Below are 11,487 nucleotides of genomic sequence, written 5' to 3'. Positions count from 1 at the left end.
TTTCTCTCAAATTCCTCAGACGCTTCTTCACTCTTCGCTCTCCCTTCTTCTCTATATATTCACATTTTCGTCTTTCTCTTTTGTCAAGCCAGCTAACCCTAAGTATTTGATTAAGTTCAGTTCAAGTCTCTTTGAATCGCATCGCAATGGCCGCTCAAGCGGTGTCCTTCTCATCTTGGTCGCCTCTTGTATCTCACGGGGCTGGGCCTTCTGCAACTAAGCCTTGTTTGGCGAACTTCCCAATGACTACGAAGAAGCCTTTGCGTCGTTTTGGGGTGGTGAGGGCTCAGGCCTCTGATGAGAACAAGGACACTTCTTTGGACGTTCACTTCAATAAGGACAACCGTGGCCAGCAACAAACCTCTATGGAGAGGAGGCCTCGCAGGATGGCCATGGATGTTTCTCCTTTTGGTAAGTCTTTTTCTTATTCCTTTTATTGTTAACTAATGTTTTGTGATCGTGCATCCTTTCATTTGCTCTAGAATGGTTTAGATGTTTAAGATTGTATGATCCTTGATCACCCGAGAATGGAGCTGTGAATTATGCGTGCACTCGAATTAACATACTGATCAGGATTAGGATCTGACAAGTTCGTCTTCCATCATTAGTGAAACTCCAGCGATGTCACGTTGGCATTGACTGCAATTGTTACCCTGCCACCATTTGCCCTTTTGGCTCTTTTATTTTTGGGTGGAATTTGAATTTAATCTGAATTATATTGCTTCACTTAGCAACCAAGTTTGGAATCAACAGGGGAAGAAGAAAAACAAGAAGGAACGAATAATATAGGAGAAAAAGTTTTTGACTTTTTCGCTATTTTACTATCGCTGTTAATTGCCTCTGGACGTGTCTAGCTTTACTTGATCATTAATTAGCATCCACTTTATTATCATCTTTTCTTGACATTTCATCCATTCTTGACTTGTTGTGTGTGGTTAGATTAATAAAATGTGCATGAAGCAGAAACCGAGAACAGAGTGAAGCCGAATTGACAGGAATACTTAAAATATGTCAATCTCAATCCTACCAAAAAAACAATTTCGCCCAAAATATCATTTCAAAAATATGAAACGAAACCTAATTAAAGTCATTGGTTCTTACTCCTTTAATCAAACGCCAAAGCTGGCTGTTTTCTAAATCTAATGGTAATGCATTGCGAAGCATGTGAATTGATCTTGCTTCTTGACCCAATACAGGTTTATTGGATCCGTGGTCGCCCATGAGAAGCATGCGTCAGATGCTGGACACAATGGACCGACTATTCGAAGACGTCATGACAATCCCAGGAAGCAGGGGAAGTGAAATCCGAGCCCCATGGGACATCAAAGAGGAAGAGCACGAGATCAAGATGAGGTTCGACATGCCTGGTCTCTCCAAGGAGGATGTTAAGGTTTCTGTGGAGGACGATGTTCTTGTCATCAAAGGTGGTCGTAAAATGGAAGAAGGTAAAGATGATACCTGGTCCTCCCGGAGCTATAGTTCCTACGATACTCGCCTCCAGCTTCCCGATAACTGCGAGAAGGACAAGGTTAAGGCAGAGCTGAAAAATGGTGTGCTTTACATCACCATTCCTAAGACCAAAGTTGAACGCAAGGTCGTCGACGTGCAAATCGAGTGAGGTCCAGAGGCTAAGGCTTTTGTATTGTACAGTGTTTTTGAGTGTCTTTTTAATTTTCGAAGTATGCATTTAAAGATACAAGTGTGTATGTAAGGAAATAACAGTTTGTAAAATAATTGCCCGGAAATAACATCTTCATTTTCTTCTTTAGAAGCTCCGAGTCAACTATGCTGAAAGGGGTAAAACCTACCTTAGGAAGGAAGTATTAAAGAGCAATCATAGTATCAATGATCGACGGTGTGGAATGAAACAGTCATAATCATTAATATGATCGGAGGATGCCGTATCAAATGGGACACGGTATTTCTTGACAAACTTTTCCAGAGCGTTAAGAGTTATGGCGAATTTTCATGAGATATGAAGCGCCGCCCTCTCCTCCGTCCCATCCCGCCCAAACAAGATCTCGTTAAAACCCGATCCTTTCCCTTCTTTTCCCTCCGTTTCATTAGCCTCCCCTTGGCTGAACCAAATACTGTGCTAGAAAGTTTACTGAGAGGCGGAGGGCTGAGCGTTATACAATCTTCCGGTTCCCAGTTCACAGTCGCTTCGTTGTTTTGTGGTGCTCCGTGGTTGTGAGCCGAGTTAATCACTTTAAACATGCATTTAGCGAAGATTTAAGTCTGCATGTGATGAAATAACAGTTTGCAATATAACTCTGATCCGGATCTACCTTTTTATTTCTGAGAGCTTTTTCGTCAACCAGTTGGAAAATAAGAAACGCAACTTCGTATGAGGCAAGGATGAAACAGAGCGGTAAACATGGCGTATTAATTGCTACATGAGCATCGAATATGAGATGAATTTTCACTGGGATGATAAAACCTGATCTTTTTAACCTCTCTTGTTTCTGAATTTGTTGGCTAACGAGCACTAAGCCACCGTCTGTCATTGTTAAAACTTAGAACACACAATTACATATGAAAACCGCAAATACAAAATGAGTGAGCAAAGTGAAAATCGACCTCAACTTCCTATTTATCATATAGTTTATACTAGCTTTTACATTTGCCTTTTCTTTGCTTCTTCCTTTTTCTCCTTTCAACTACGACAATGGCCATGTCATCTAAGGAGAACAGGACAAAATTACAGGAACAAAAAAAGGAAGAAGGAAAAGAAAAGGCTAAACAGCAAGAAGAGAAAACAAAAGAAGGAAAGAAAGAAAGGACATATTTATACATGCTACTCGAACCCTTCAGGGATGGAGTCCAGTTTGGGCTTCCAACTGCTTGGGAGATCAGAAGTCCTATCATGGGCTTGGGACAGTACATCCTCTAAAGAGATCTGCTTGGACACTAGCATTTCTAGCTGTTTCCTTGTTATAACAATTTTGACCCTCTTACTGCCATTGGTCAGCTCTCTGTTGCCGGCGGAAGAAACATTTGAAGGGGGATCACACTGAGGGTTAAGCAAGTAATACAATCTTCCAGCTCTGAGTTCATAGTCTGGGGAAAGATGCTCTGACTCCGAGGCTTTATTAGATGCCCCAATATGTAACTCTGGAAAATTTTTCAACACATCCTTCACAAGAACAGGTGAGCTAAACTCTAATATCTTCCCATCCAACTTTGCTACCCTTACCACTTTACTCTGCTTTGCCATGGCACCTACTATGGCAAGTCCTGAATAGTATTCGTAACGGCCAAAACAATTACCCATCTTTGAGTAGTTAGATAGACAGAGTTAATTGCAGAAAAACAGGCTGGCATAAGATGTGTTTATTGAGTGCGAGTGAGAGAAACAGAGAAAGCAGGGGAAACAGAGGAAGGTTGAGCTTTGAAGGGAAAGCAAGAGGGATATATAATGAAATGGGAGCGTTAGGGGAAAAAAAAATTAAAGAGAGGGATTTGTTTTCGTGTGGAGTGGAGTAGAAAGCAGTCATTTCATTGAGTAGAAAGAGAAAAGGAAATGAATATATATATATATATATATATATATATATAAGGCACACATTTGGGGGGGTTGGGGGCATGGAAAAAGAACGAGAAATTTCAAATTTCTCAACACGCATGCTACAGGGTCGGTTAGTGGAAAGTGGTGCAACTGCAATATCTCATAAAACTACACTATAGTCCTATTGCGTCGTAGGCATCTCCCGAACTTCATCGTGGGGCATGTGTCTTTGTATCGTAGGGTAGGCTCTGAGAAGGATCTTTGGGCTACCTTGTTCCGTCCTGGGGGACGTATGGAATGATACGTACTTCCCCGTCATAAAAGGGAGAGATATCTTTTTCGACACAAAGAGGCATAGAGATATTTTTATTTCTTATTTACTTTCATGTACGAAATATCTTGCAGTAGTTTTTATTTTAAGGTTTATTTGATACGTACGATATTGGTTCTGGTGATTTGCGGAATCTAATCTGAGATGCGACTTTCAATTATAATTTTTCATATATGTGTGTGTGTGTGTGTGTGTGTTAGTTTATAGCAAATTAGTTAGGCATTGTCACCTGCTATTTGGTGGGTTCTGTACAAGTTAATAGTGGAATAGATGGATCCATTATATATAATGGGACTATTCCAAACTACGAATACAGACAAGTGTACTTGTCAGGTCTACAATATTTGGAGTGTATTAGAAGGCAAAATCAAAATCAAAGTATTGTAACAGGTGTCACGCATTCCAACATTTTTTACTCCGAAGATTCAATCCACAATTGATCGATGGGTTAACATGGACCGAAGAGAGAACAATAACAAAAACCTTTCACTGTCCTTTACTGGTTAAGTGTTCATATAGTAATAGTTAATAAACCAGAAAGCAAGTCTCTATTTGCGTCTCAAATGCTTTAGGGTAAGCCTTGGGGTCCAAGTTAAGAATATCATCATCATAGTTGGAAAGAAAAGAACAGACAGAGATCTTCTAAATCCACAAAGGCTCCTTTTGGTTAAATGTTTATTCATGTTTGACTCCCAGGTCTTCTTTCTCTTATTTTTTTTCTTCTTCCTCGTTTCACATCAAAACGGACCTAACCCTCAACTAGTTTTAAAGTAATAATTTATATTGTGGCCAGGATTAAATTTCAATAAACTATGGCGTTTAGGGTGTTTTCTGCTTTTCCAAAATGAATTATTTGCATGAACAATTTTTTAAATCTTTCATGGCCATAGGTGAGGGTCTTCAGGTTAATTAATATATTTTTCTAAAAAAAAATCTATAGGTCTCGAATGAGAGACTCAAATGCATATATAATTCAAAAAAATTATTTTTTGCAAATTTAATTTGTAAATGACGTAACCTGACTTGTAAATATGTAAGTTTGAGTTTTTTTTAGGACTTCTTTGTATTTAATTTAAGTTTGAGTTTTTTTTAAGGACTTCTTTGTATTTAATTTTCTTCCATGGAATTATGGGTAATTTGCCTTTGTAAAAACTCCAAATAAAAATCAAGCAATGAGTTATATATATATATATATATATATATATATAAAGCTATCAACTTTGGATCTGGAGCCATCTGGGGGATCATAACTTGGCACTTGGAGTTACACGTTAGTTATCTGAAAATGAAAAGGCACGGAGAAAACCGTCTAAAAAGTGAAAATAAAAAAGATCGGTCCTAAATATAAAATCTTTTTGTAGTGTAAATTACACTAGAAAAAGGGTTTTAGATGTAGGACCGGAGAAGTACTTATATGTTTGAAATTGGTGATAAGGGGAGGGGGGCAAACAAATTTGCTCAGTTAAAATTATAAGGACAGTGTATAGTGAAAGGAGGAAGACGTGTATTAAAATTATATAAGTGGCATTTGTGTGTGTGTCCGAGTCAAAACACAACAGCTTCTTTTGAAGAAAAAAAGGAACAAAAGGACAGGGAAAGGTGCGAGGCCGCATTATTGTTGGCGAAAACCTTTATGTGATATTTGGAGTTGGTACGCTAGTTTTAAATTTACTGCATTATTGCGTTCAGATGCTTGGCCTTAGAACTGAGTATTAAAATCCTAGAGAATGAACTTTTTAGTCAAGGCAATCCTTAGCTTGTGATTGATCTTTGTTTTCCCCATCAAAACTAAGCGGCAAATTGTTTGGCGTTGCATCAAATTAGATTCAAGAAGTAAATAATGTTATTTATATTGAGAATAGAGGAAAATGTACAAGAAGTTTCAGGTGGTGTGAGGCTAGGCTAGTGTTATAAAAGTCATGGTCGGCTATTGTTCAGTGAATCTCTCATTAGTCAGAGAGTGATAAAGGCAAAAGTTCCAAAGTAGAATGATTAGCGTGAAGGCTTTGTATATTCTCACTCAAGTGTAGTTCACATATTCAAATTCCAATCACCAAAACGAAAAGCTCTTTAAACTCAGAGGCCTATCAATTGCGATGCTTTAGACTAAATGTGACAAAAAGAAGTGTCAATGGACGTGTGTGAATTTGCATTGTATGAGAGCGCCGAACGACATCAAAGACATAAAACGACAAGCAAAGAAAAAAGCATTCGCATGGAAATCTGTTCGCAGCATTTTGGTCTTCGTACGCAAGTTTGTTTCCTCACCTGCTTTTTCTTCCGTCAGCGCTGTGCTCAATTCACAAATATTTACAAGACTTGTAAAACAAAACATAATTCAGATATTTTGATGGAGTATTGGAATAGAGCAGTTTGTTAGGCCCAAAAAAGTAGAAAGCATCTTCCTTTTTTTAAGATGATGGATCGATTCATGTTGGCCCAAACAAAAAGTATCAGGGCATGAGGCCCAATTCATAGATCGTTATTATGGGCCTGTCATATCCAACTCTACCGCGTTCCTCTCATTATCATGTTTTTGAAGCAAAAAATGACAAAAAAGAAGAAATGACATTTTTTTCCTGTTTTTCCAAGATATTATTGTGAGTGTGGGGACATGATGCACAACACAAGTTGTGCACTTTGATGATTGTGCTTCACCGTCTAAACAAAAAAAGATGTGAATGCCACACACACACACACACACACCCCCATGTCTTTTTAAGGATTGCTTCAGTCATGCCCTTTATTTTATATATAATTGGTTATGTGTTTGTGATATTAAATATAATGATGTTTAGGCAGAAAAGAAAACATTAGTCCCCACGATTGAACCAAATTGTAGTAATCTTTTAATAATAGGAATAGGAATTAATGATTTGAGACATCAATCCATGTACCCTATCTGTCTTTCTTCACCATCCTCCCTTCCTGTATCCACAAGTTTATTTATGATTTTGGATTTCTTTTTTTTTTTTTATTAACAAACCATTATTTATCGCATACAAATACTTGTGCTACAAATTTTTACTTATTAAAAAAATTACTTTAGTTTTTTATTTGTAACAAATTTATATTAGTTTTTTAAAATACTCTTAATTATTAACTTTTATTGATGAAAATCTTTTTAAATACATGTAATATAGGGACAGTTTGTTGGTTAAAAATAATAATAATACTTAAAGAAAAAATAAATAAATTTGATAAGAAAAGTAGCTTGAAATCCTATATTTAGGATTAAAGTTAGTACAATAATATATCTCTCAACAAAACTAAGTTTATTTCGCAGAGACCCATCCGATCTATCTTCCTGTATGTTTGACTATACATAGTAACTGACATATTTTGTTCCCCCTTCTCCCCCTCTTCCTCCATACTTTCCCCTCTTCTCTTTAGCCATTATTTTCTTCGAGAAATGACTCAACTACTATTTATGTCAATTAATTTATTTGAATAAACTAAAAAAACTAGTTAAGTTAGTTATTTGTAATAAATAGATATTGTCTTTCTTAAAATGTCCTTATTAATCAAAAGATATTGGCTAGAATTACTATTATTACAAAAATTACCTTAAAAAATAGATAAATATAATAGATGAAGTAGATCGGGATCTTATATTTAAGATCAAAATAAAAATCAAATGGGCTCTTATATTTAGAACCAAATATACTATTTTAGTTTTTTTTTTTAAATGAAAAAACTAAGTAAAGTTTAATCGTACGAGGATGTTTTTTCCTTCGTCGGCATCTGTCTGTCTGTCTGTATATTTATTTAAAGAAATCGAGCTTACATCTGAGAATCTGTAAAACGGGACAAAGACACAGACACATAACTAACCAGTGCGACTGTGGGCAAGCAACAGCTAGATCACCCCCACGTTCTCATGTTTTATAATATGGCAGATTAAGATTTCGGATTGCTTCATGATTGATGATGAACATGAACACGAACATGCTGGTTGCAGGAACGGACGTCAACGGATTTAAGATTTTTTTTAAGTCCAAGGAAACGCCCCTACTGGGGTCTAATCAATATTCGACGCGCTAAGCATAACAAATTTCCATATAAATAATGGAATGGAATGGAAAACGAAATGAAAATATTTTAATGAATTTAAAGAAAAAAAATATCAGTGATGCAATTCAACGGAGGAAGGAAGATGGAGAGTTGAATACAGCAAGGCACGTATCTTTGGACCCATTCACACTTTGGAAAGTTTTGATATGGCCTCCCACATAAAAGGCAACGCGGATAAGCAAGATTTTCATTCAATTTTTTTTAAAAAAAATATTTACAATTAATAATTTCTTTTCCTCTACTTGCTCCTACAGAACTGCTGTCCTTTTGCCTTCTTGCAAAGTTGCTCTTCTACATCATGCTATGTGTAGATAATGGGGTTTTTAATGATATTTATTTTCCGTTTTGAAGCTGTTTCTTTTCTTCCTCTCTTTGGGTTTTCTCTCTCCGTTTCCCTGCTTTTCGTCTCCTCTATATTTTTTCTGCCCTTTATCAGGTTTTTTCTAGTCAAGGGAATCTTTGTTGCAGAATCAGAGGAATTATTATCAACACCGAAATCGAGTGGTTTTCTTTGATAGAAAGACCTAGAAGACGACATGTTGATGGAAGATACCTTGTGGGGTTGATTTGAATTGGTCCCTCTCTCTTCATATGCTTTAGAGCCAACCAAAAGCTTCTGACTTTCTCTCTTCTTGTTACTCTTATTACTGCTCTGTGTTTTCTGGATCCTGTTAGTTTCCTTTTCCAAGGGCTCTGTGAATTGAGATTAAACCACATGTCACAGCCGAGGCAGAATAGGATGATGAATCCAAGCAATGCAAAACCAGCTGTTGACACCACTTATACAAAGATCTTCGTCGGAGGCTTGGCTTGGGAGACTAAGAGAGACTCTCTCAGACGCTATTTTGAGCAGTTTGGAGAGATCTCAGAGGCCGTCGTCATCACTGACAGAAACACTGGAGCATCAAAAGGCTATGGCTTTGTAAGCCTACTGATATATATATATATATCATCACTTCTTCTACCTCTTTCATCTTTCTTTCAATTTTTAATCTCTGCGTTTGTATTGATCTTTCAGGTGACTTTTAAGGATCCTGACTCTGCAATAAGAGCTTGTCAGAATCCCTATCCTTTGATTGATGCGAGGAGGGCTAACTGTAATCTTGCAGCCCTTGGGGCACGCAAATTCAACCCATCTACCGCAGGTTCAATCTGTGATATATTCACCTGAACTAAACCATGTTTGTTAATGGCTAACAAGTTTTCTTCTCCACTCTCAAAATTTGCAGGAGCCGAGAAATTCAACCCCAGTTCATGGGCTATGGTACCAATCCCATTTCAAGGGACCTCTTCATATTACAATCAACACATACCCCATTACACTTTTCCCTTTCCACCACCCTACAGGTATGTACTCAATCTATACGTGCAATTGAATCTTTCCCCCAAATTTGTCTACATCTTACTGTAACTTCATTATCAACTTCTTCTTCAACGTTATTATTCAGGTATCCCGGTTATCCTCCCTCACAAGAAATCTATGCAATGGTTAGTTTGCTCCAAATATGTAACCAGTCAAAAATTTCCAAGGCTTATTTCAATACGCGTTTGTCCTTTCTTTGAATCACCTGACAACCTCGTGATCTTATTTAATGTTGTTTTGTTTCTGTGCAGAACTACTATAATGTTTACGGAGGACAACAGGTTCCATTTCGATGGCGTCCAGCAATATACCAACCATTTTATGGGCTAAGTAATTCAAGGAGATTCCCAGAAGAAGCAATGGGGAAGAAGACACAGTACTCTGAAATACCACCCCAGGAAATGTTGGCAGTTGTTGGGGTACCACCAGAACCTATTCCAGTTTCTCCATCAATACCCACCTCTGGTTTAGTATCAAGTTAATGAAATTCCTCTGTTTTCCTACTATGTTTTGCCTAATCTGAGTTTGATTTGTGCACGGATGAAATGATGATGCAGGTTTAGTCACAGCAACAGTTTCTGCTTCTGCAGCAACCAAGACAGGATCGTCCCCTGAACGCAAATCTTCAGATTAGGCTTTAGTGACAAACAGGTTCCATCAAATCATAGCTTCTTTCAAGTGGGAGGGTTACTCCCTGAATGAGACACAATTTTTTCCTGTTCATCCTTTAATTTCTTGATATTTTCTTGTTTTAAAAGTCTGGATACACACGGATCGTTCTTCAATTTTCTATTTTCTCGAATAGGATGAGGTTACTGTTAGGTCATACTGTTATAGTTCGGAAAATATTGCATCTCGTACTTTTGGTTTTTTTTTTTTTTGGGGTCACTATATATCTGTCTTGCATTCTATAGGTTATCCATTCAAGATCCAATTTTGAGTTGAGTCTTGCTGATTAAAAAAAAAAAAATTGAGTTGAGTCTTAACAGTAATGTCTGAACTGAGATATATATACAGACACATATATTTATATTTAACGGTTTGGTTGATTTTCGCTATGGGTTTGGGAGAACTTAATTTTTATGTGTTAGAATTTAAATTCCCCCCCCCCATTGAATCGTAATTATTTGTAAATTAATAATTGAAAACGTATTTTAATTTTATATTCTTGTTTTAAAATAAATATTAAAATTGAAACATAGAATGGACAGTTTTAAACTCAATTTGAACGATTCACATGAAATGATGGGGATAGCGGCACTTATTTCTTGAGTCCTATTTCAAATTTCACGAGCTTTTGATAATCGTTTGAATTGAGTTGAAATTGTGGACGAAATAGTCAATACGAGAAGATTTTTTTGCTCGAATTAGGATATAAAAATTTTGATGAGCACTTTATATGTGTGAATAATATTCATTTCGTATTTTTCTTTTTTTTTTTAAATCGGTACACACGTAAGGTTTTAAAAATCTGGATAATGTTAATTATTATTAACAGACTTTAGTCTGTTGTAATTTTATCGGTAGATGTTTAACCTAACTCAATTTTAATCATGTATGCAAGATAATTAATTTAAAATTTGCACCTGTAAATATGATAAAGGGAGAGAAAATGCAAGGGTGATACTAATAATGAACTGTGTGCAATATATTATCTCCGGTCCTAATTATAAGATTTTGTTCAAATAAGGTCTTATAATTAGGCAGAATGAGATCTTATAATTACGATAGGAAGTAGTATATTTTTTATAATAATATCATGGAGAAACTTGAAAGGAAATATTAAATAAAAAAAAAAGGATGGAAGAACTGAAGAAGACAGGTGTTGAGTGGGCTTTATTGATGGAAGAAGAATCCAAAAGAAAAATGTAGAGAGTAATTGAATTAGAAAGATAGAGATGAGATTTTGGAACAGTGGAAGCAGCAAATAAAATAACATGAAAGAGATTGGTGTTGGTGGTGCAGTTTAATTTATGAACCACTGGTCAACTCCAATGTATGCTCCTAATTAAGTACCCTTACCAACTAATCCACTCCTTATAACCCCAATTATTACCTCCCCTGCTTACTAATTACGGTCCCCTCTATTTACCATCCTTGTGCATTATTCAATCAGTAATTTTGTTTCTGGCAAAAAAAAAAAGAAAAAGGAAGCTTATAATTTTATTTGCAGCCAACACTTCAAAACTTTGATGTGAAGTGCAACGAGAA

The 11,487-nt window shown here is 36.4% G+C and overlaps 3 protein-coding genes across 3 annotated transcripts; 2 read left to right on the top strand and 1 right to left on the bottom strand.

The window, feature by feature from the left end:
• On the top strand, positions 1-1,766 carry LOC114761503 (small heat shock protein, chloroplastic). Its single transcript, XM_028950888.1, has 2 exons — positions 1-411; positions 1,197-1,766. Exons 1-2 carry the CDS (start codon positions 147-149, stop codon positions 1,616-1,618), a joined length of 687 nt encoding a protein of 228 aa, XP_028806721.1. The 5' UTR covers positions 1-146; the 3' UTR covers positions 1,619-1,766.
• Positions 1,767-2,483: 717 nt separating this feature from the next.
• Positions 2,484-3,490, bottom strand: LOC114761504 (uncharacterized). The gene has a single exon (XM_028950889.1). The coding sequence runs from the start codon at positions 3,272-3,274 to the stop codon at positions 2,798-2,800; it is 477 nt and encodes a 158-aa protein (XP_028806722.1). The 5' UTR covers positions 3,275-3,490; the 3' UTR covers positions 2,484-2,797.
• A 4,785-nt stretch (positions 3,491-8,275) lies between these two features.
• On the top strand, positions 8,276-10,185 carry LOC114761502 (RNA-binding protein 38-like). Its single transcript, XM_028950887.1, has 6 exons — positions 8,276-8,835; positions 8,932-9,058; positions 9,143-9,260; positions 9,362-9,401; positions 9,528-9,741; positions 9,834-10,185. Exons 1-6 carry the CDS (start codon positions 8,629-8,631, stop codon positions 9,908-9,910), a joined length of 783 nt encoding a protein of 260 aa, XP_028806720.1. The 5' UTR covers positions 8,276-8,628; the 3' UTR covers positions 9,911-10,185.
• Positions 10,186-11,487: the final 1,302 nt, after the last annotated feature.

Source organism: Neltuma alba, unplaced genomic scaffold, assembly GCF_004799145.2.
Source record: "Neltuma alba isolate B1F8T4 unplaced genomic scaffold, ASM479914v2 tig00011122_pilon, whole genome shotgun sequence".
In the NCBI taxonomy this organism is placed as follows: domain Eukaryota; kingdom Viridiplantae; phylum Streptophyta; class Magnoliopsida; order Fabales; family Fabaceae; genus Neltuma; species Neltuma alba.
Note: the sequence above shows the minus strand (reverse complement) of the source record. Positions and strands in the feature narration are given on the sequence as shown.

Bases quoted from the DNA above. Each gene is read 5' to 3' on its own strand.
- LOC114761502 (XM_028950887.1), top strand. From the start codon at position 8,629: ATGTCACAGCCGAGGCAGAATAGGATGATGAATCCAAGCAATGCAAAA. The intron at 9,261-9,361 runs GTATGTACTCAA...GTTATTATTCAG, and splicing joins CCCTTTCCACCACCCTACAG to GTATCCCGGTTATCCTCCCT. The intron at 9,742-9,833 runs GTTTAGTATCAA...ATGATGATGCAG, and splicing joins TCCATCAATACCCACCTCTG to GTTTAGTCACAGCAACAGTT.
- LOC114761504 (XM_028950889.1), bottom strand. From the start codon at position 3,274: ATGGGTAATTGTTTTGGCCGTTACGAATACTATTCAGGACTTGCCATA.
- LOC114761503 (XM_028950888.1), top strand. From the start codon at position 147: ATGGCCGCTCAAGCGGTGTCCTTCTCATCTTGGTCGCCTCTTGTATCT. The intron at 412-1,196 runs GTAAGTCTTTTT...GACCCAATACAG, and splicing joins CATGGATGTTTCTCCTTTTG to GTTTATTGGATCCGTGGTCG.